Raw genomic sequence first — 23,834 nt, 5'->3', positions numbered from 1 at the left:
GTGTTCTTGTCACTCAGACCTCGCTAGCCAATCAGGCCCTCAGGTGACCTGCCAGTCATAAGTTGTGCAGGATTCTTCCGGCAGCGGCCATTTTCCAGCTTGACTTTGAAGAGAAGTCGGCGTCCTTGGTTTTTTGTTCTCTGCTGTGAGTGCAGTAAGCTGAGCAAAGCATGGACAAGCTGGAAAATCACAATGTGGTGAGTTTGGGGCTTTTCTCAGACCAGGAGAAGCAGCTAGCTGAGCCATAGGAGACAGTGTTGTGGATCTTCTTCTGGCCGGGTAGGAGTCGGTGACCAGGTGCAGAGTTATTCATGTTTCTGCCTGGTCCTTCTGGTCCTGCACACCTCAGCAGGGTCTGCGTGATGCTGCTTGATTCTGCATGTTTTTTGAAATTCCCGAGCTGGCTGGCCGCCTCTGAGTGACTTCACTATCCTTACTGCTCCTGGTCAGAGATTTGGGAGCGGGACTGTGCTTTGAAATACCCTTGTTGTTGACTTCACTGTGAAATGCAGGCTCCCTTAGTGCTTGTATTGTCGCAGTGGAACACAGATTTGCCAAGGTCAGAGAGCCCTGGTCCCTCTAGTATCTTCCAGAAGTTCTGCACATTGAATATTTAATATTTAGGTTTAGGATCCATCCTGAGTTAATTCTGTGGAGCTTGTAAACAGTATTTCCTGTATAGAATAGCACTCCACTGCTAAACTGTGATGTAGTAGAGTAGAATTGATGGTAATAGAATTTCCAGTTCTTGGGAAACATTAAGTCACAACGTAGAATTTAGGTAAGGAAGAGCTTCACCCCAGATACCCCAAAGGTAATGTTATTCTAACCTGTTAGAGATTAGTATGATAAAATATAAAAGTTTGTTTTAACCGGCTACAATCCCATAATAAAGGAGACAAACCTGATTTACAACCAGCACAAATACCCATCCCTCCATTAAAAAACTGGCTTCTAAATGCTCTCAAAGGGCCATTACAGGGTCACAACCAACTTTAAGTTCTGTTGTGACATAAAGGTATATTAATTGTAGAATTAATCTCCAGTCTTTTTGAAAACTAATTTTGAGTCAAGGTCTCCTATTTTGATTGAGATGTGCTTGAACCCTGTCTGTCTGTAGCCCCACATGGCATTGCCCTTGTTCTCCTCTTGACTAAACACTAAAACTTGGATTACATGTCTGCAGCACCACACAGTTCTAAAATTGTGTTTGCGTCACATAGTGGACTGTCCATTGCAGAACAGGAAAGGATTTGTGTGTGGAGCATGGCTTCTCCCTTCAGACCAGAAGAGGAGGAACATTGTTCTGTGTTCACTGCAGGAGGAAACAGACTAGATAATGGCTAGGTTACAGGCTGCACTGCAGGGGTCTCATTACAAAGAAGGACTGATGTGGCATGGTGAGTGACTTTCTTTGTAATTTCTCTTCATGTATTAATTTCTTCCATGTGAATCAAGGCAGACAGAGTTGGTGGGTGTACAATTTAGGGAGGATAGCTTGAACTACTAAATATTGTTTCCAAGTAGACAACTCTCCTAAGCAGATATGTACAACCTTAGTTGACATAGTCAAGTCAGCTGAAAGGTTTGAGAAACAGGCGATTGACTGTAACACCATCACATTACAGCGCTCAGTAGCTAACATTTTACATGGAACAAAGTCATACAGTCTCTTATTAATGGCATTCTCTCTATCAGGGAAGGGCCTACTCCATTTCAGATTTAGTATAGATAAGTTTTCTGTTGTTTTTAAAAATCATTTTAAATCATCAATTATTGGTATCATTTTTAACATTCATTTTCTTTAAATGCATTACTGCTATATTTTTCAATGTTTCCTAGTTTAATAATTTCATTCCATTTTGTCTTAACTGCTGTTTATTTACATCAGTTTAGAGCAGGGTTTCTTAACCTTTGTGGTCACGGCTCCCTTTGGGGGATCAAATGACCCTATCACAGGACTGGCCTAAGACCATCAGAAAGCACAGATATTTTATATTATAATTCATAACAGTAGCAAAAATGTAGTTATGAAGTAGCAGTGAAAATAATTTAATTGTTGGAAGTTCAACACATCAGGAGGAACTGTTTTAAAGGATCACAACATTAGGAAGATTGAGAATAACTGGTTTATATCAATGTCTCCTGTAGCTCAGGCTTCCCTCACACTATGTAATTGGCAATTGCTCTGAACACCTAATCCTGCCTCTGCTACCCAGTGCTGAAAGACAGTCCTGCAACTCCTTCCAAGCTGGACCTCGACTGGTCTGTGGGAAGGAGAAATAGATTAGTGAAAGAGTATCCTCCAACTTCTCCATATTTTATTGTGAATTTATACGTGAAGTAGGACCGGTGTAAGAATTTAGTTCACTGACCAACTGTAAAGCAAGCATAGTCACAACAGAAAAAGGGATGGACAAGAAAGAGGGTGAAAGCTTTCCTGCTGTGACAGTAGCTGACATTAGCAATGAGAAGTGACATACCAGAGACCATGCATTCAAGAATCGATATAAAAACTGAACTTATTATTAAACCAAATTACTGTTGTTACAGTAGTTCAAGCAAACTAGAAGAACTGGATAAAATGGTGTGGTTCTGCTTAACATGACTGTATACCCTGAGAGAATGATGTGAGTTGTACTTGGTGTGCTGTAATACAGATCCCTAGTCTCTGGAGCACATGACCATGAAGTTTGTTTCTACTTTTTAACCATATTTTTTTGATATTGTAATTACATTATTTTCACTATCTCTCTCTTGCTTCCAACTGTTCCCATGGACCTTTTATTATATTCTAATCCATGGCCTCTTTTTGTTTAACAATTACTGTTTGAATGTGTCCTGTGTTTGGTTATATGTGTTTGGTTACTCCCAGCTATGAAGTAAAGGGTTGACTACATTGGACATTGAGTGTGTAATGGAATGTGCACACATAGGTCTGTGTGCCTTGGAGAAGGTACAGGAAGTGCTCTAGGAGAATGGAGGATTTTACTAAACTATAAATTAGGGTCTTGTCTCACCATAGTGTGGAAGGACAAACCTGGAGGGTTTTTGCTCTCTGAGACATTTGATCTCTATTCACCCAGTAGGGTAATTGCTAATGTCTTGAAGCCAGGATGGGTGATCCTAGCAAATGAAGGACTCTCCTAGGCAATCAGGAGCACCAGTAGGAGGTAGTTTACAGATTCTTTACAGGATTCTCTTGTTCTGCTGAAGGGAGCTGTACGGAGGACCACAAAGCCATGCCATGGTGAATGTAGGAGCCACTGTCCCCAGACCAGGAAGAGCAGGTTGGCTGAGCTGTCAGAGATGCTTGAAAAGGAATGGGCCATGAGCCAGACAGGTTCTATTAATTTGTGTGGTGACCTGGGTAGTGGCCCTTGGCCTCTGAGCTTTGTTGAGTGTGGATTCCTTGGGGGAGGGGGAGTCTCTGCCATCCTGGTGTGGGAGACTATGTGCTTATAATATTGTTACCTCATGCTATGTAACTGAAAATTACTTTGAACACCTAATCCTGCCTCTGCTGCCCAGTGCTGGATAGATAGTCCTGCAACTCCTGCAAGACTGGGCCTTGACTGGTCTGTGATAGATTTGCATATGTTGAACCAGCCCTGCATCTCTGGGATGAAGCCTACTTGATCACAATGGATAATTTTTCTAATGTGTTCTTGGATTCAGTTTGCCAGTATTTTCTTGCGAATTTTTGCGTCGATGTTCATGAGTGAGATTGGCCTGTAATTCTCTTTTTTGGTTGTGTCTTTGTGTGGTTTTGGTAACAGGGTAACTGTAGCTTCATAAAAAGAGTTTGGCAATGACTCTCCTGTTTCTATATTGTGAAATATATTAAGGAGTGTAGGTATTAGCTCTTCCTGGAAGTTCTGGTAGAATTCTGCACTGAAACCATTTGGTCCTGGGCTTTTTTTGGTAGGGAGATTTTTAATAACAGCTTCTAATTCTTCACGACTGACAGGTCTATTTAGATTGGTCATCTGGTCTTGGTTCAACTTTGGTCTATGGTACTTATCTAAAAAAATGTCCATTTCTTGTACATTTCCCAATTTTGTGGCATGCAGGCTTTTGTAGTTAGATCTAATGATTCTCTGAATTTCCTCTGTGTCTGTGGGTATGTCCCCCTTTTCATTTCTGATCTTATTAATTTTCATGTTCTCTCTCTGCTATTTGATTAGTTTGGATAGGAGTTTGTCAATCTTGTTGATTTTCTCCAAGAACCAGCTTTTTGTTTCGTTGATTCTTTGCATTGTTTTCTGTGTTTCTATTTTGTTGATTTCAGCCCTCAGTTTGATTAGTTCCAGTCTTCTACTCCTGGGTGAATCAACTTCTTTTTTTCTAGAGCTTTCAAGTGTGCTTTTAAGTTTCCAGTGTGTGCTTTCTCCATTTTCTTTAATTGGGCACTTAGTGCTATGAACTTTCCTCTTAGCACTGCTTTCATAGTGTCCCATAGGTTTGAGTATGTTGTGTCTTCATTTTCATTAAATTCAAGGATGACTTTAATTTCTTTCTTTATTTCTTCCTTGACCCAGGGGTGATTTAGTAGTTGACTGTTCAACTTCCATGAGTTTGTTGGCTTCCTGGGGGTATAATTGTTGTTGAATTCTAACTTTAATCCATGGTGATCTGAGAAGAGACAGGTGGTTACTAATTTTTTTTGTATCTGTGGAAGTTTGCTTTGTTACCGAGTATGTGGTCAATTTTTGACAAGGTTCCATGAGCTGCAGAGAAGAAGGTATATTCTTTCCTATTTGGGTGGAATGTTCTATAGATGTCTGTTAAGTCCATTTGATTCGATACCTCCAATAATTCTCTTATTTCTCTGTTAGTTTTCTTTCTGATTGACCTGTCTATTGGTAGGAGAGGTGTGTTGAAGTCACCTACTATTAGCGTGTGTGGTTTGCTGACTGCCTTGAGTTCTAGAAGAGTTTCTTTTACATATGTGGGTGCCTTTACATTAGGGGCATAGATATTCAGGATTGAGACTTCTTCCTGATGAGTTGTTCCTGTTATGAGTATGAAATGTCCATCTCCATCTCTTCTGATTGATTTTAGTTTGAAGTCAATTTTGTTAGATATTAGAATGGCCACACCCACTTGTTTCTTAGGTCCATTTGCTTGGAAAACCTTTTCCCAACCCTTTACTCTGAGTAGGTGTCTGTCTTTGTGGTTGAGGTGTGTTTCTTGTAAACAGCAGAATGTTGGATCCTGTTTTCGTATCCAATCTCTAAGTCTGTGCCTCTTTATAGGTGAATTGAGTCCATTGATATTAAGTGATATTAATGACCAGTGGTTGTTGACTCTGGTCTAAGTAATTTTGAGTGTTCATGGAACCTATCAGGGGATCTTGGTCCATCAAACAACCTTTTTCTGGAAGGAATCAACAGGTTCTCATCCTCTGCAGAAACAAAAGCAGAACCTTTTTTCCAAAGCAACATATCTTTAGAGCCAAATTTTGAAGTCAAGATACCTTTAAAATATATATTGGTTTGGCTTAGCAGGAACTTGGTGCGTCTATGTCTCCATTAAGCAATTTGTTACATGGTGCACACAGTCCCCATTTCAGTGCAGTACCTCCCAAAAGAGACAGAGCTATTTGTGCCAGCACAAAGCAGGAAGCCCTTCCCTAAAGAAGCTGTGCATCAATTGTTGCCAATGCTGAGTCAGGAAGATATCTCTTATAGGAGGTGTGGCACCCTTACTTGCTGTCATCTAACAAAGCCCATCTGGAAAAATATGTGGCTTCCAAGAAGTCTTGCTTAACTCTGTTCTTTTGTGTCTAGATTTTTTTTTAACTCTCTCAGGTTTTTTGTTGATGAAGTTGCCTCATTTTGACACCATTCTGTTGACAGAGGCTCTTTGTTTCCTGGCTGCCCAGAAATAATTACGCAGAAATTATGTTGATTACATCGCTGCTTCGCCAATAGTTTTGGCTTCTTATTAAGTAACACTTACATCTTAAATTATCCCATTTCTATTAATCTGTGTATTGCCAATGGTTGTGGCCTACCAGTAAGGTTCCATCTGGCATCTGTCTCCTTTGGCAGTTACATGGTATCTCCCTGACTCTCCTTTCTTTCACCTCTATCTTTTCTTGGAATTCCTACCTTGCTCTATCATGTGCTGCCATAAACCCAAAGCAGTTTTTTTTTGTATTAACCAATGGGAACAAAACATATTTACAGTTTACAGAGGCAGTCCATGCAGTAGAATCAAAACCCAGTGCCTTTGTCCTTGGCTTCTCAGTCTGCCCTCATTGACAGCCCCATTCAGAGAGTCCAGTTTGATCACATGCTCCACCAGTTCCAGTCCAGCTGTCCTTGGTGAGCTCCCATTAGATCAGTCCCACCGTCTCCGTGGGTGGACGCACCACTCGTGGTCCTGACTTCCTTGTTCATGTTCTCCCTCGTTCTGCTCCTCATTTGGACCTTGGGAACTAAGTCCAGTGCTCCAATGTGGGTCTCTGTCTCTATCTCCATCCATTGCCAGATGAAAGTTCTAAGGTGATATGCAAGATATTCATCAGTGTGGCTATGGGACAAGGCCAGTTCAGGCACCCTCTCTTCTGCTGCCCAAGGAACAATCTGGGAATTTCTCCTTGGACCTGGGAACCCCTCTAGAATCAAGTCTCTTGCAAACCCTATAATGGCTCCCTTAATTAAGATATTTACTTCTCTGCTCCCATATCCACCCTTCCTCCATCCTACCCATCCCATTCCCCCAGCTTTCCCAAATCCTCCTCTTCTCCCTTGTCTCTACCTATCTCCCCTTACATCCACCCCTGCACACCCCCGTGCACCCACGTTTTGCCTGGCAATCTTGTCTACTTCCAATATCCAGTAGGATAACTATATGAAAATCTTCAGCTTTTTTTCTGCTACCTCTAAATCAGGAAAACTTCTCTAAAAGGAGCCGCAGCATGTTACCAGTAAGCAAAATCCTTTTGGGGAAATAAATGTGGCTAAACTTCATTTTTTAGTATCTAGAATTCCTTTCCTAGCGCTCTAAGATTTTAAGTGGCTTTTAGTTTGCTGTGTGGGCACCAGTTTGTTGTGGGAAGCCGCTTATTATTTCCCATCTGCTCAGCCCCAAATAATCACACAGAAACTATATTAATTAAATCAGTGCTTTGCCCATTAGCTCTACCTTCTTATTGGCTAACTCTTACATATTAATTTAATCAATTTCTATTAATTTGTGTATTGTCATGTGTCTATGGCTTACCAGGTAAATTTCTCAGCGTCTGTCTCTGATGGAGGAGGGTCATCTGTCTATGTGTCCTTTCATTGGTTAATAAAGAAACTGCCTTGGCCCTTTAATAGGACAAAAAATTAGGTAGGTGTAGTAATCAGAACAGAATGCTGGGAAGAAGGCAGTGAGACAGTTGCCATGACTCCTTTCCAAGACAGACACAGGTTAGGATCTTTCCTGGTAAGCCACCACCTCATGGTGCTACACAGATTACTAAATATGGGTTAAAGCAAGATGTGAGAACTCGCCAATAAGAGTCTGAAACTAATGGGGCAGACAGTGTTTAAATGAATACAGTTTGTGTGTTGTTATTTCTGGGTGTGAAGCTAGCCATGCAGGAGCCAGGCTGGAATGCTGCCCGCCACTCCTTCTACAACATGACTTCTCTCTGACTCTGCTTTCTTCCTTCTAGCATTCAGTTTAGTTTTCCCCACCTACCTAAGTTCTGTCCTAAAGCTCTGTTATAATCCCAAAGCAGTTTCTTTATTAACTAATGATAATCACAGCATACAGAAAGAATTCCACAATTTGAGTTTCTACATCCTCAACCCATTTCCTGTTCTTTGTGCCTGCTGTATTGTGGTTGAAACTAATCAGTCAGCTTTCTTCTTTTGCTGTCATAACTTTCCACCATCATAAACTCTATCACTAAATCACACAAAGTTCAGTAGAATTTGCTGCTAATTGGTGTTAAGGTGGTTTGGTAGCCTACTGTTTTCATTTTTGTTTGTTATTTTTTGAAGACAAGGTTTGTCTGTGTTGCCCTAGCTGTCCTGAAAGTAGCTCTATATATCAGGGTGACTTCAAACTCAGAGAATCTCTGACTCCCAAGTCCTGGGATTAAAGGTGGGCTTTTTAGTTTTTATATTGTTGCATAGTGGTTTTGTTCCTATCAAGCATATGCTCTTGTACTGAGCTTCACCCATATCTTGAATTTTAAAATTTGACAGAGGGTATCATTATGTTTCCCAGGATAGCATGTACTCATGACATTAATACTGCCTGTGCCTTCTGTGTTATTGGATTGCAGGTGCATAACCTTCTTCCTGCCTGTTTTGTTTGTTTTGAATTTTTATTTTAAAAAGAGTGTTATACCTGAATACTTGGATATGCACCATGTGAGTACCTGGTCTTTACATTGATCAAAAGATGGTATTAGAAACCTTGAACCTGAATAATGGATAGTTATGATTCCCCCATGTAAGTCCTTGAGCCCACCTGTATGCAAGACCAGGAGGACTCTTTACTGTTGAGACATCTTTCCTAGTTCGTGTTGATTTTTTGTAATCAGCATATTAATTTCTATTGTTTTCATTTGTCCATTTGTAAGTTTTTAAACACACAGTGCCTTTTAGTAAAATCTCATTTATGTTGCAGTTTAAACTGGGGCACTTCTGGTTTCTGGTAGATGAATAAAGAGTTGAAGCAAATGCATAACTCTTTGTAGAAACTTCAGCAAAAACCTGAGTTATTTCTAGCTTTTATGCTTGTTTGATTGATTTTTTTCCTTGTGAAACAGGTATTTAACATGTATTTCTGACTGCCCTAGAAGTGATTTCATGGACTAGGCTGGTATTCAACTCAGAGGCAGATAGATATACATGCCTCTGCTTTCTGAGTGTAAAGATTAGAGAGGCATGAATCAATGCATCCAGCCTTTTCATTTTATTATCTTTTTTGTAGTTAGGAATTAATCATTCATACAATTTTTCTTATCTGTACTCTGTACTGATGTTCTGTTTATGTATCTTTCATTGTTGGTTAGTAAGCATTTCTCTTGCAAGGTGATATCCTATTCAAAGGGTTCAGAAATGGCAGAGGTGAACCTCCTATTCAGTTTGCTTCTAAAGTGTCTTGGTGATTAAATTATGATTTCTTTGTCATGGAATAAGTATGGGGAGCACCAGAATTATATGACTATACTGTCAAAGAAGTATACATTTACAGTGTTGTCAAAATTATACTTTCTTTTGTACACATGTATGTGATATTTTAGAATTCAGTGACCTATGATGACGTGCATGTCAACTTCACTTGGGAAGAATGGAGTTTATTGGATCCTTCCCAGAAGAGTCTCTACATAGATGTCATGGTAGAGACCTACAGAAACCTCAGTACTATAGGTAAGACTGTATTATCTTTTATGTTTCATACAAGGCGACAATTATTCATTGGTTACTGATGCTCTTTTGTAATATGGTTAAAAAAGAAGAATGGGGTAAATAAATCAGGCATGGTTGTAAGGTTTGCTTCAAATGGTAAGTAATTTTTTTACAATTTTTAATATAAATCATACAATTTCTGGCATTCTATTTTAGGATACAGTTGGGAAGACCATAATTTTGAAGAACATTGTCAAAATTCTAGAAGACATGAAAGGTAATTTTCATGTATAAGCTGATACAAATGTACCTCTGAAGAATTTGTAATTAATCCTATATGTTTTAAACAAAAGCAACAGTGTAAATAATAAAGTGCATTGATGTTTATTAAATTCTCACAAAATCATATACCTTAATTTCAGATAGGTGAACTACATTTGCAAGCCATTGTTTTAAGAAAGAAGTTAAGAAAACAATGTCTTAACCTATATTACCATTTGAATCATAGTACAATGAGAACTATTATATTATTGTAAAGTTGTCAATCCACTTATCTCATATTATTCATATTATAAAAGATATGCATGTTGAATAGGTGATAAGTATATCTCTAAAACTATCTATTACACTAACAGTCCATAGAAAAGGTAATTTAACCCATACACTTGTGACTGTGTTAAATTTAGTGAGGGGGCATTTAGAGTTACGAATCAAAGGGCAGCTGTTTTGGAGTTGCCTTAATCCATATACTACAAGTTTATGAGGACACAAAGTCAAACTGTGTGAACTCAATGTGGAAATCTTATATTTGTTATTCTTCCTTTACTAGGTACGTCATTTATTACTCTGGATACAAGACACATGAGCATAGGGATGTGAAAAGATATATCATACCTCTCTCAGAACAAATAGAAAATATGTAGCAGTCCCCATGTTAAGTATACTTATTGAATTTGATGAACCCGTATACAAGTAATATATCAACAAACTGACATTTCAGAAAAGCACCATGAGTACTAGGACTGTGTAAAAACTTCTCTGTGTCCTAATTCACTTAACAAATGTAGCATCACTCGCAGTATAGGAAATGTTATAAATGCAATAAGAGTGGTAAAGCTCTGAGTTTTTTCAGTTCTCTTCAAATATATGAATGTTCTCATACAGAAAAAAATATTCTGTAGTTGTGAACCATATATTAAAGGCTGTTATCAGTTATCTTCAACGATGGAAAGCAAGCCTTAATAAAGGGGAAAAACAATATTGTAAACATGGGGATAAAACCTTAACATATAATTCCTCTTTAAAATAGGACTAAATTGTAAAATTAACTTAATCAGATAAAAATATTCAACAATGTATTAAATGTAGTAATGCTTTCACATGTACCATTATCATTGTAGGCCTGAAAAAAGTCAAACTAGAAAAAAGTGTTCTGCATATTCTCAATGTTTTAAAACCTTTGCATGGGACAGTCATCTTCACAGTCATGAAAAAACAAATACTAGATTGAAATGCTATGAAGGAAATGAGTGTGGTAGTGCCTTTTCACATCACAGTCATCTTCAAATGCATAAACAAATATGCACTGGAGAGAAACCCTATAAATGTAATCAGTGTGGTCAAACTGTTGCACATTATAGTGATCTTAAAAGGCATGAAAGAACCCATACTGGAGAGAAGCCCTATGAATGTAATCAATGTGGTAAAGCCTTTGCACATCACAGTCGTCTTCAAAGTCATGAAAGAAGCCATACTGGAGAAAAACCCTTTGAATGTAATCAGTGTGGTAAAGCCTTTGCACATTACAGTGATCTTAAAAGGCATGAAAAAACCCATACTGGAGAGAAACCCTATGAATGTAATCAATGTGGTAAAGCCTTTGCACATTACTATGATCTTAAAATGCATGAAAGAACCCATACTGGAGAGAAACCCTATGAATGTAATCAGTGTGGTAAAGCCTTTTCAAAGCACTGTACTCTTCAAAGTCATAAAAGAACCCATACTGGAGAGAAACCCTATGAATGTAATCAGTGTGGTAAAGCCTTTTCACAGCACTGTACTCTTCAAAGTCATAAAAGAACCCATACTGGAGAGAAACCCTATGAATGTAATCAGTGTGGTAAAGCCTTTGCACAGCACAGTCATCTTAAAAGTCATGAAAGAACCCATACTGGAGAGAAGCCCTATGAATGTAATCAATGTGGTAAAGCCTTTGCACAGTACAGTTGTCTTCAAAAACATAAAAGAACCCATACTGGAGAGAAACCCTATGAATGTACTCAATGTGGTAAAGCCTTTGCACAGTACAGTAGTCTTCAAAAACATAAAAGAACCCATACTGGAGAGAAACCCTATGAATGTAATCAGTGTGGTAAAGCCTTTGCACAGTACAGTAGTCTTCAAAGTCATAAAAGAACCCATACTGGAGAGAAACCCTATGAATGTAATCAGTGTGGTAAAGCCTTTGCACAGTACAGTAGTCTTCAAAGTCATAAAAGAACCCATACTGGAGAGAAACCCTATGAATGTAATCAGTGTGGTAAAGCCTTTGCACATCACAGTCATCTACAAAGTCATGAAAGAACCCATACTGGAGAGAAACCCTATGAATGTAATCAGTGTGGTAAAGCCTTTGCACGGCACAGTCATCTTCAAAGACATAAAAGAACCCATACTGGAGAGAAACCCTATGAATGTAATCAGTGTGGTAAAGCCTTTGCACAGCACTGTAGTCTTCAAAATCATAAAAGAACCCATACTGGAGAGAAACCCTATGAATGTAATCAGTGTGGTAAAGCCTTTGCACAGTACGGTAATCTTCAAAAACATAAAAGAACCCATACTGGAGAGAAACCCTATGAATGTACTCAATGTGGTAAAGCCTTTGCACAGTACAGTAGTCTTCAAAAACATAAAAGAACCCATACTGGAGAGAAACCCTATGAATCAGTGTGGTAAAGCCTTTGCACAGCCCTGTAGTCTTCAAAGTCATGAAAGAACCCATACTGGAGAGAAACCCTATGAATGTAATCAGTGTGGTAAAGCCTTTGCATGTCTCAGTAATCTACAAAGTCATGAAAGAATCCATTTTGGAGAGAAACTGTAGAGAGCTGCTTTGTGCCACGCCTTAAAGATCGCACTGGCTTCTGCCTTTCATCCCCCCAATCAATGAGTGCTCTCTAATCATAAACATTTCCATTTTTGGCCAAAATTTGTAATCAGGCTTGCTTCTGCGTACCTGGGCCTATCCCCATTTCCCATGTGGCTTGCTGGGTTGGCTACCCAGAGGCTATTCTAGCTTTGAGGGGGTTTTCCCCGGGGTCAGAAGGTTGTTCAAGGTTCCTGAATAAACTGCAGTTAGAAGAGTCTGTGTTGCGTCTTTTTTGCTGGTCAAAGCGGACGCCACAAGTGGTGGCCCCTATGGAGACCCCTCTTGTCAAGGACTCAGAAATTTCTGCAGCCAGGGCAGTACACTGGAAAGTTCCCAGGTAAGTTGGGAATCCGCAATAAGAGCATGGCTTAATTGCTCTACTCTGTAAACAAAGAGAGAACAACTGCGACAAGAGCGTGGGGGGGTGGTAATTGCTCTACTCTTTAGATAAAGAGAGCGTAGTGCGGTTTCGCAAGTTGATGAACCAAAAGTAAAAGGAAAAATATGGGCGCTTCTCAGTCACAGCCAATTTTCTTGGCTCTTAACGAACTGCTACGTTCAAAGAATTTAAAGATAAAAGGAAGCACTTTGGAGAGGTTTCTGAACGAGTGAGATACCATTGTACCCTGGTTTGCCGTTTCAGGGAGTCTCTCGATATCATCGTGGGAGAAGCTAGGGAGAGACCTAGATTTTGCCTTTGTGCAAGGGACCCTTAAGGGTGGGGTTAGGCCAGTTTGGAAACTAGTTAGAAGCTGTCTTGAGGACCAGCACTGCAGTGAAGCAGTAGAAGATGGCCAGGCAGCGCTGGAGATGTTGCAGGAGGAATGGTCAGAAATGTCAGAGAAGGCAAGCAGTGAAAGGAACCATCAGAAGTGGGGAAAGTTATACCCAGACCTCTCTGAATTAAAAGAGTCAGAGGGAGGATATCCAGAATCTGCTGAGTCAGATAAGGAGCTGCAGGTGCTCATAAAAAAAAATTGGAGAAGGGAAAATTAAGAAAAAGGGAGAGAAAAAAGGAGAAAGGAGGTTCAAAAGCTCCGACACCTCATTCCATGACACCCTCCACCACTCCACCTTATGTGGGACGAGGCCAGGACAGCTCCGGATGCACATTTTGTCCGGGTGTCTGGAAAGTGGTGAGAACTGAGCTATCACTAGCGTATCCAGTGTTTCAGGATCCACAAGGGAACAGATATGAGGATCCTTTAGATTTTAAGATTATTAAATCTCTGGCTGAGTCTGTAAGAACTTATGGAACTAGCGCTTCCTTCACGGTGGCACAGATAGAAGCCCTGAACCTATATTGCATGACACCCAGCGGTTGGAGTGGGCTTGCTCGTGCGTGTTTGAGCCCAGGACAATATCTATACTGGAGAGGCTGTCCACTCTCTCCATACCTCTTCAATATAGTGCTTGAAGTCCTAGCAATAGCAATAAGACAACATAAGGGGATCAAGGGGATTCGAATTGGAAAGGATGAAGTTAAACTTTCGTTATTTGCAGACGATATGATAGTGTACATAAGCGACCCCAAAAACTCTACCAAAGAACTCCTACAGCTGATAAACACCTTTAGTAACGTGGCAGGATACAAGATCAACTCCAAAAAATCAGTGGCCCTCCTATACACAAAGGATAAAGAAGCTGAGAGGGAAATCAGAGAAACATCACCTTTCACGATAGCCACAAATAGCATAAAATATCTTGGGGTTACTCTAACCAAGGAAGTGAAAGACCTATTTGACAAGAACTTTAAGTCTTTGAAGAAGGAAATTGAGGAGGATACCAGAAAATGGAAAGATCTCCCTTGTTCTTGGATTGGGAGGATCAACAGAGCCTTTTTTTTCAAAGTTTATTAAAATATAAAAGTTTCCATTTTCGCCCCTCCTCCCAACACCCTCCCACTCCCCCCACTCCCTCTCCTCTTCCCTCTCCATCCCTAAGAGCAGTCAGGGTTTCCTGCCCTGTCGGTAGTTCAAGTTCCTCCCCACTCCCTCCAGGACCAGGAAGGTGAGTATCCAATCAGACTGGATCCCCAAAAATCCAGAATATACAGAGGAAACAAGTCCCAGAGTCATTGTCAATGGCCTTTTAGAAAGACTTCAGGCCAGCCACATTCAGAGAATCCAGCCTCCTCCAGAGAATCTGGTTGGATCAAGCGCTCCTTCAGTCACTGGAGAGCCTTTTTGATAGAGTTTGCAAACCAGGAAGCAGCTGCCAATCAAGCAGTAGAAAACCATGCTTGGTAGAGGGACATGCTACTTGGCCAGGGTCGCTTTGCCAATCAGCAGACCGGGTACCCAGTTCAAGTCTTTGAACAAGTTAATAGAATTGGCATTAGAGCCTGGAAGGCCTTGCACAACCAGGGGGAAGTGAGTGGTAATCTTACTAAGATCCTGCAGGGCTCCACTGAGCCATTTTCAGACTTTGTTGCTCGCATGATTGAGGCTGCAGGCAGACTCTTTGGGGATCCAGATCAGGCTATGCCACTGATAAAACAGCTGGTGTATGAACAATGCACGAAGGATTGCAGAAATGCTATAACCCCTTACAAAAGCTGAGACCTTGAGGCATGGATGAAGGTTTGTAGAGAATTGGGAAGTCCGCTTACAAATGCAGGCCTAGCAGCAGCAGTGATTCAACTAACACAAGGAAAAAGAGCAGCTTCAGGTGCCTTTAAGTGTGTCATAGTGGGAAATTTAAAACGGCAGTGTCCAGAAAGAGGAGGCACCCTTCAAGGGCCTAATGGTCAACGTTCAGCTCAGCCAGACATATGTCCAAGATTTAAAAAGGGGAAACATTGGGCAAATGAGTGCCGGTCTCTAAAGGATATAAATGGCCAGCCTCTGCCTCAGACGCCTGCAGACTCCCATCCGAGAAATGGGCAGTGGGGCCCCCACCACCAGGGCCTGTGAATATATGGGGCAGTTGAGTGTCAGAATGGGGACACATGCCAGGGGTCGTGGCCTATTCTCCGACATCCAAAGGACCACGGAGAGCCACTGTGGGCTCAACAGGACTGAACCTCCGTGCTACCACCACGCTCGTATTAACCCCTAGAATGGGGGTCCAGCTTGTAGAATTGGACTTTAAGGGGCCTCTTAATTTAGGAACAGTAGGGTTACTTATAGGGAGGTCTTCCGCAACATTGAGGGGACTAAGAGTTCATCCTGGAGTTATAGATCCAGATTATACTGGAATAGTCAAAATTATGGTGGAGTCACCTAGAGGCATTTCTGCTATTTCTCCTGGAGATCGGATTGTTCAGCTCATACTCCTTCCCAGTCTTCATGGGAGGTTTGAAGCCGGCCCTGCAGAAAGAGGAAATAGAGGTTTTGTCTTCTCGGGCACAGATTTAACCTTTTAGTCCCTTGACTTGGACCAACAGCCAGTTTTAACGCTTAAAGTAGATGGAAAGTGCATTCTTGGCCTGTTGGATACAGGTGCTGATAAAAGCATCATAGCCAAGAAGGATTGGCCATCAGGATGGCCGATTCAAACTTCCTCTCAAACCTTACAAGGCCTGGGTTATGCAAAAGCCCCAGATATGAGTGCTAGACAGTTGCAATGGAGCGACGATGAAGGCCATCCAGGGAGTATTCAGCCTTATGATCTAGAGCTCCCCGTTTCCCTGTGGGGGAGGGATCTGCTGAAAGACATGGGATTTAAACTCAGTAATGAGTATTCCCCAGCTTCACAACAGATGATGACAAAGATAGGCTATCATCCAAGCCTCAGATTGGGAAAAAGATCGGAGGGACAGAAAGACCCTATATCTTTATAGCAACGCCCTTCTCAGCAGGGGCTGGGGGACTCTCCCGAGCATATTCCAACTGGCATTTATGGTACCCTGCCTGTTGGGATGTTTGCGCTCATAACAGGAAGATCCAGTCTCAATGCAAAAGGGGTGCATGTCCATTTAGGCATTATAGAGGCAGACTATGAAGGAGAAATACAAATTTTGATGTCAGCTGCAGCTGACATCCAGTTTGCTAAAGGAGATCGTATGCTCAGTTGTTACTTTTGCCTTATCTACCTATTGGCTATTCAGCAGCAAGCCAAAAAGGGGGTTTTGGTAGTACTGATGAGATAAATGTTTTGTGGACAGCTCAGATAACAAAAGTACAATCTAAGCTAAAAATTCAACTGGCAGAACGCAGTATCTTTGGGCTGGTAGATACTGGTTCTGACATTACTATTATAAATTTGGAGGAATGGCCTTTGTCCATCTCTTATCAGGTTGTCCCCTGCCAAATTAGAGGAGTAAGTAGCACTCCTGTCAATTCCATTGGTCAAGCTACAACATTTGTTTCCATAGTGTCTGAGGATGGCCAGGTTGCGGTGTTAAAACCCTATGTGATGGAAGTAACCATTACTATATTGGGACGAGACCTGCTGGAGCAATGGGGAGCTCACATTCAATTTTAGTATTAGGAAATCTTGCTGTTGCTCTTTCCACAGATGGAACCCATAAAACTTTTGTGGAGTTCGGAAGAACCTCTGTGGATTGAGCAATGGCCTCTTAAAAAGGAGAAATTGGAAGCCGCTTATTCTTTAGTACACGAACAATTACAGAAGGGTCATATAGAGCCCTCTACTTCCCCTTGGAATTCACCTATTTTTGTTATTCAAAAGAAATCTGGTAAATGGAGATTGCTGTCTGATTTACGGGGGGGTTAATGCTTCCATGTTTCCCATGGGAGCTTTGCAGCCTGGCATTCCATCACCAGTGGCACTTCCTCAAAATTGACCTATGATTGTTATTGAGCTGCAGGATTGTTTTTTTACTATCCCCGTGCACCCTGAGGATAAAAAACGATTTGCTTTTTTCCTTGCCCCAAATTACTCATTGTGGTCCCCATCATCGATTTCAGTGGAAAACTCTGCCTCAGGGTATGATGAATTCACCCACATTGTGTCAACTTTACGTTGATGCAGCTTTGAATCTGGTGCGTCATTTCTGGCCTCGTTTATATATTTCCCATTATATGGATGATATTTTGTTTGCTGGACCAGATATTGAGGAATTGGAATCCCTATTAAAAGTTTTGCCCACTTATTTTGAACCTTTTGTCTTGGTAATCATTCCAGAGAAAATTCAAAGAGATTTGGTGGTAAATTATTTAGGGTATGTAGTATCTCGTACTACTGTTCGCCCTCAAAAGGTATCCTTGCGAAGGGATAGTTTGCAAACTTTAAATGATTTTCAGAAATTATTAGGGGATATTAATTGGCCTCGCCCAACATTAGGAATACCTACCTATCAGTTACATAATTTATTCTCTTTGTTACACGGAGATTCTTCTCTTACTAGCCCCAGGAACCTCACCAAAGAGGCAGAAGTAGAGTTACAATATGAGCAACAATTGAAAGAAGCCTTTTTAGAACGTATTGATCCTTTGCAGCCTTTAACTCTTTATATTCTTGATACATGGAAATATCCCATCGCATTACTTGGTCAAGCGCTGCGCCCAGCTGAATGGATTTATACTCAACATCGCTTTGCAAAAAATATTATGCCCTATGAGCAGCAGATTGCCTTATTAATTGAGCAGGGTAGACAGAGGGCTATAACTCTAACAGGTATGGATGTTGCATTTATAATTGTTCCATTAGCTAAGGATAGATTTGAATATTTATTACAGACATCTCAAGAATTCAAATAGCTTTAGCCTCCTTTACTGGTAATATTGAATATCATTTTCCATCTAGTAAATTATGGGATTGCTTCCGCAGACAGCAATTTGTTATAAATGACATAGTTGCTAGGTATCCCCTAGCAGCACCCACCATGTTTACACATGGCTCTTTTCAAAAAAGTGCCTATTGGACCATTGATAAGTATTGAGTACAAAATACAGGTTTGGGGTCAGTTCAACAGAATGAATTATTTGCAGTCATTAAGGTATTACAGGAATTTCCTTGTGAAATTAATATTGTAGCAGATTCGGCCTATGTAGTAGGCGTGGTACAAAACATTTATAATGCAGTTACTTATTCCCCAAAACAATCCTTATCTCTTTTTAAATCCTTACAGCATTTATTGCAGCATCGCAATAACAAACTATATATTACCCATGTTCGCTCTCATACTTCCTTGCCTGGGCCTATTACTTATGGAAATGCTCAGGTAACTAAATTACTAGCCTTTATTACTCCTGAAGAAGACCATGCCCTGTATCATTCCAATGCTGGCCATTTACATATACAGTATAAAATTCCATATCAGCAGGCAAAACAAATAGTTAAAGATTGCCCTGTTTGTCGTCCCATGCATCTTCGCATTGTACCTTCTGGAATTAACCCTAGAGGTTTATCTCCCAATGAATTGTGGCAAATGGATGTTACTCATGTAGTTGCATTTGGTCGCTTATCCTATGTACATGTGACCATAGATACTTATTCTAAATTTTTGTGGGCCACTGCTCTCCCTGGAGAATGCACACAACATGTTATTCAACATTTGTTCGAGACCTTTGCAATTATGGGTGTGCCAGCCATCTTAAAAACTGATAATGGACCTGCTTATACCAGCCAGCATTTTGCACGCTTTTGTGCCTTGCATAATATAATTCATAAAACAGGCATTGAATATAATCCTCAGGGTCAGACCCTTATTGAGCATGTTCATGGTACTTTAAAAATGCAAATTAAAAAATTAAAAAGGAGGATTTTGGAATGGAATTATTTTACACCTTACAGAATAATGCAAGAACTATATTACATCAAACACTGTTTATTTTGAATTTTCTAAATTTACCACAAGGAGAGATATTGACTAGAGCAGAGAAACATTTTACAGAGAAAGAAGGATATCCACATCTGAATCAATCAGTATGGATAAAATTGGCTAAGGATACCGAATGGCAGCCAGGAGTGTTAATACATAGAGGCAGGGGATATGGTCTTATCTCCATAGGCAATGGACAACAACAATGGATACCCGCACAATGGATCCAGGCATGACCCGATAAGAATGGCTCCATATCTGCACCAGAGGGCTCGCAATCAGAGCCCCCCATTGTCTACACCACCTGATATTCCTGTGCAGGCCATGGCGCAGCTGACTCTTCAACCACGTAGACGCCGACCTCGACATAATCAGGCCACACCTTTACCTAGTTGGGGGCAAATTAAAAAATTAACTTTTGAAGGACAAAAGATTTTGGCTCGTACAGGCAAAACACCTAACGTGAAAAACCTGTTTCTGGCTATGTGTGCTTTGTTGTCTGTAACCTCTTCTGTGGAAGCGGGAGTAAATTACCGGACCTATATCCCTAATCCACCTTTGTTTGAGCCGGTGTTTTGGGGAGATGTGGACGCATCTATCTTTACTTACCCAGCCATCTTGCCCCCCCCTTCTTGGGGCAATTTGACACACCTTAACAAAGATGATGGAAGTGCTTATAATTTTTCTCATACAGGCTCAGGTTTGCCCATCTGCCTTGGCAAGCCTCCTTGCTTGCCATTTGGGTGGCAGCATTGGCTGCTTCCTGGGAATCGTACTAAAACATCACGCACTTGGCTACAGCAGGTATCCGCTTGGTCTATTAATGTGACCTGGAATAACGTAAAATTTGCTGATGAATTGACTATTCCATATTGCTCTGACTTTACATATGTTGATTTGAGACATCAGTACTTTTCCTGGCAAGAATGTCAAGGAAAGTTTGGGAAGCGCATGGGCCCCTACGTTGCGTGGGGACCATATGGACAATTTATTAACACTTGATCTGAATGGAATTTGACATTGTGTGATTTATCTCAAACCACTAGGATGCCTGACCCTAAAGAGGGTATCGTGACTGGTTCCCGCCTGATGGCCTGGGGAGATGGTGGCATTGCAGATTTGCGGATGGCTTCGCTCTCTGCTCCTGCAGCTGTGCAGACACACCTTTGGAAGATTGCTGCCGTGTTGAAACCTGTTTTGCTGTTTAATGGATCATTTAGTGGGACTGCTCAATCTGCTTCTAGTTATTCATTTACCCTTTTTCAAAAATATAATGTTACTGCCTGTGTGCCTTTTCCGTATGTTTTTCTTGTTGGAAAGGTTACTTTTGGGCTAGGAATGTCCTGCCCCTCTTGCCGTTTGTATTCATGTCTTAATACCTCTGTTTCTTTACAACCTGGGGACAGCATTGTGCTTTTGCAACAAAGAACCCATATTTGGCTACCCATTAAACTGGGCCCGGAATGGTCCCAGAATCCTGTTGATACTATTGTGATGGAATTTTTTACCAAACTTCTTAAGCACACTAAGCGTATGATTGGAGTGGTTCTGGCAGTTGTTTTAAGTCTTATAGCTGTAGCCACGGTAGCCACCATGTCAGGAATGGCTCTACATACTTACCTCCAGACTAAGCATTTTGTTGAACAATGGCATAAAGATTCCCATGAGCTGTGGTTAGCCCAAACACAGATTGACACATGACTGCAGACTCAAATTAACATTCTCAAGCAAACAGTTAACTGGTTTGGGAAGAAGGTTTTGGTTATAGAAAGACAAATCTGGGTTAGGTGTGATTGGAATTCCACTACTTTTTGTGTGACCAGCTTGCATTATAATGACTCTGAACATGATTGGCAATTAATTCAGCAATACTTAGAAGGAAATATATCTGCTTCTAAGATTATTAATAGCCTGCAGTTAAACATACAAGAGGTATTTGGCTGACAGTTTGAGCATGATGATGTTCCGGCCTTGGCTGATGCGTTCCTGAAGCAGCTGGAAGGATTAGACCCTCAAGGTCTTTTACAAAGTCTGTCCCATACTGCGGGAGGCATGGGTATTGTATTACTCGTGCTCCTACTCCTGATTATTATTTTATACTTCGCTTGCATTCGGTCCACACATAGCTCACTGGTCACTCTGTGGAAGGCAGTAATTTTTAAAAATTTAAAGAAAAAAGAAGAAGTTGTGGAGATTTGGAGACTGTGTTATAAAATGCAGGGATCGTGCCACCCGCGCCAGGGGAGGTGTTGAGTACTACCTTGGAATCTAAGAGAAGTTCCATGGAATGCTATGGGACATTTCAGAGTGACAAGCCCTCTGACCTTTAATTCTGAGAGCAAGTATCACATGCCCTGAGGTTTGTGGAAGTGGCTGCCCTGAGGTTGCAGTCTCAGCTTGAAGCAACTATTCTACTCACTGAAGGAAATCTTAGAATAGATTGGGACAGTGAGATAATGTCTCTAGAGGCCCTTGTTTAAAATAGGCTAGAATGTTTTGCAAGCCCCCAGACCACTCTTGCTACATTAAGCTGCTTTGTGTGCATAATCTAAATAAGTTCTTGGTTAACTCATGATCTATAGTTCCTCTTTTAGGTAAAACTGTTGATTGAAGCAATTGTTTCCAAAGTGTATAAAAGGATAACTTAATAAACATACAGCATGCAGATGCAAGTGCTGTTTTCCGCCCTGCATCCCCTGTGTCCTGGTTTGTTCGGCACTCTTACCCGGGGATCCCCGACGAACTAGACGTCGACACATGATGACCATGTACAGTAGTGGGTTACAAATGGCCACAAAGTGATCATAGGCCATCACAGTTAATAGGAAGATTTCAGTGATCACACATGTGCAAAATATATAGAATTGGACCAAACATGCCAGGAAGGATATGTCTTTGTCCTTTTTGAAGATGTTAGCCAGCATTTTGGGCACTATGGTGGAGGAGTAGCAGAAATCCACAAAGGACAGGTGGCTGAGGAAGAAGTACATGGGGGTGTGCAGTTGGGAGCTGACGTGAATCAGGGCAGTCATGCCCAGGTTGGCCAAGACAGTCACCCCATAAATGAGAAGGAACACCAAAGAGAGGACAACACTCACCTCAGGGACATCTGACAATCCCTGGAGAATGAATTGTGCCACAGAGGTGCAGTTTCCCTCAACCATGTGTTACATTTAAAAGTGGTTGGAGAAACGAACTACATTATTAATGTACTTTAAAATGTAGCTTGGCCTCTCTGTTCCAAACAGATTCTGGTTGTGGGGTTGTAAATATCTGTAATGATATAAGAAAATGTACATCTGAATTTATCCTTGACCAAGGCCTTGATAATAGAAATGCATAAAGTGTACAGTTTAATTCAGCAAAGCAAAATTAAGATCTGTGCATTGTATGCAATGGTTTTACTTTTTTCTTAATTGTGACATTATAGGAAAAAGTTTGAAGCATTACTTATTCAATGCTTTATTTAACTCCCTGATCTCTAAGATTTATATTCCTTCCACCTAGAAGTCTCATCTAGATAACGAGTCCCATATTTTCAAAACATTAAGGTCCTGGAATTAACTTCTAAGTTTAGAGGTGGCCTTTACTGTCTCCAGAAAAACTTATATGACTGATGTGATGAGTTATTTGCTTCTGTTATTCTAAAATTGGGAGAATGAAGTTAGTTTCTATACTGTCATTTACAACTGTGAAATAATCACACAGATTTTGGTAATTTTAAGACTTATTTCCAGTCATGCTTCAGTAAATAAACATCTTTGAGTGCTATTTTCCACCTTCTGTTCATGGGTCTTCAGCTTAAATATATATATATATATATATATATATATATATATATATATATATATATATATATATATATAATGACTTTTACAATATATTGGTTTGAATCTCTTGGGAAATTGAAAGATAATTTCTAATCAAGATGTTGACCAAAAATCTTTAAGAAGACTGCCTACTGATTATTGTAAATTATTTAATGTGCTAAAGCATATAAATCAGTTGGGCAGTGGTGGTTCATACCTCTATTTCCAGCACTAGGGAGCAGACAGGAGGGTCTCTATGTTAGAGACAGTATGAGTTACCAGATAGCCACAGCAGTTACACAGAGAAACAAAATCAAAACCAAACCAAACCAAACCAACCAACCACCACCACCACCACCAACAAAAACCTCAAAACTAAAAACCAAAACCAAAACAACAACAAAAGAGTTTATAAATCAAGTGGACAAAAGAGGGTGATTCAGAAATTTCATTAATAGTTATGAAAACACATTACTTGATTTTATGTTTTTTATAATATGATCTCACAAAATACAAGAGAAAATAGTAAGTTCAAAACATGATAATTATAGGGTGAAAATAAACTGCATGTTTTGCTTTTTCCATTCTATTTGAATAATTTTTATTCTTATTATGTTTTAACAAAGAATTTATAGTATAACCAGACTCTAAAGCAAGTATTATCCAATAGGGGAAAATCCAAATATTGAACTGTAAGAAGCTATTATTTTAATGTATCCCACCACAAAATAATGTATCTATGCAGATCCAATCATCCAACCAACCTGTCAAACGAACAT

General features: G+C 40.3%; 2 protein-coding genes across 2 annotated transcripts; one reads left to right on the top strand and one right to left on the bottom strand.

The window, feature by feature from the left end:
• The first annotated feature begins 73 nt into the window (after positions 1-73).
• LOC148122881 (endogenous retrovirus group K member 13-1 Env polyprotein-like) lies at positions 74-21,938 on the top strand. Its single transcript, XM_087898494.1, has 4 exons — positions 74-197; positions 9,257-9,383; positions 9,579-9,639; positions 20,293-21,938. The coding sequence occupies exons 1-4, from the start codon at positions 171-173 to the stop codon at positions 20,945-20,947; spliced, it is 870 nt and encodes a 289-aa protein (XP_087754620.1). The 5' UTR covers positions 74-170; the 3' UTR covers positions 20,948-21,938.
• LOC148122880 (olfactory receptor 5L2-like) lies at positions 21,164-22,410 on the bottom strand. The gene is made up of 2 exons (XM_087896707.1): positions 21,904-22,410; positions 21,164-21,241 (listed from the first exon to the last, which is right to left on the bottom strand). The coding sequence occupies exons 1-2, from the start codon at positions 22,408-22,410 to the stop codon at positions 21,164-21,166; spliced, it is 585 nt and encodes a 194-aa protein (XP_087752833.1).
• Between the last annotated feature and the right edge of the window lie 1,424 nt (positions 22,411-23,834).

The sequence above is a fragment of the Myodes glareolus genome, chromosome 2 (assembly GCF_982192425.1).
Source record: "Myodes glareolus chromosome 2, mMyoGla1.1, whole genome shotgun sequence".
NCBI classification, from domain to species: domain Eukaryota; kingdom Metazoa; phylum Chordata; class Mammalia; order Rodentia; family Cricetidae; genus Myodes; species Myodes glareolus.
This window is presented reverse-complemented; position numbering and strand designations above follow the sequence as displayed.

Excerpts from the sequence above, each read along its gene's own strand:
- LOC148122881 (XM_087898494.1), top strand. The coding sequence starts at position 171 with ATGGACAAGCTGGAAAATCACAATGTG. Across the intron at positions 198-9,256 it reads AGCTGGAAAATCACAATGTG|AATTCAGTGACCTATGATGA; the intron begins GTGAGTTTGGGG and ends GTGATATTTTAG. Across the intron at positions 9,640-20,292 it reads AATTCTAGAAGACATGAAAG|GATGCCTGACCCTAAAGAGG; the intron begins GTAATTTTCATG and ends TCAAACCACTAG.
- LOC148122880 (XM_087896707.1), bottom strand. The coding sequence starts at position 22,410 with ATGGTTGAGGGAAACTGCACCTCTGTGGCACAATTCATTCTCCAGGGA. Across the intron at positions 21,242-21,903 it reads AGCACTTGCATCTGCATGCT|CTGCTTCAGGAACGCATCAG; the intron begins GTATGTTTATTA and ends TAATCCTTCCAG.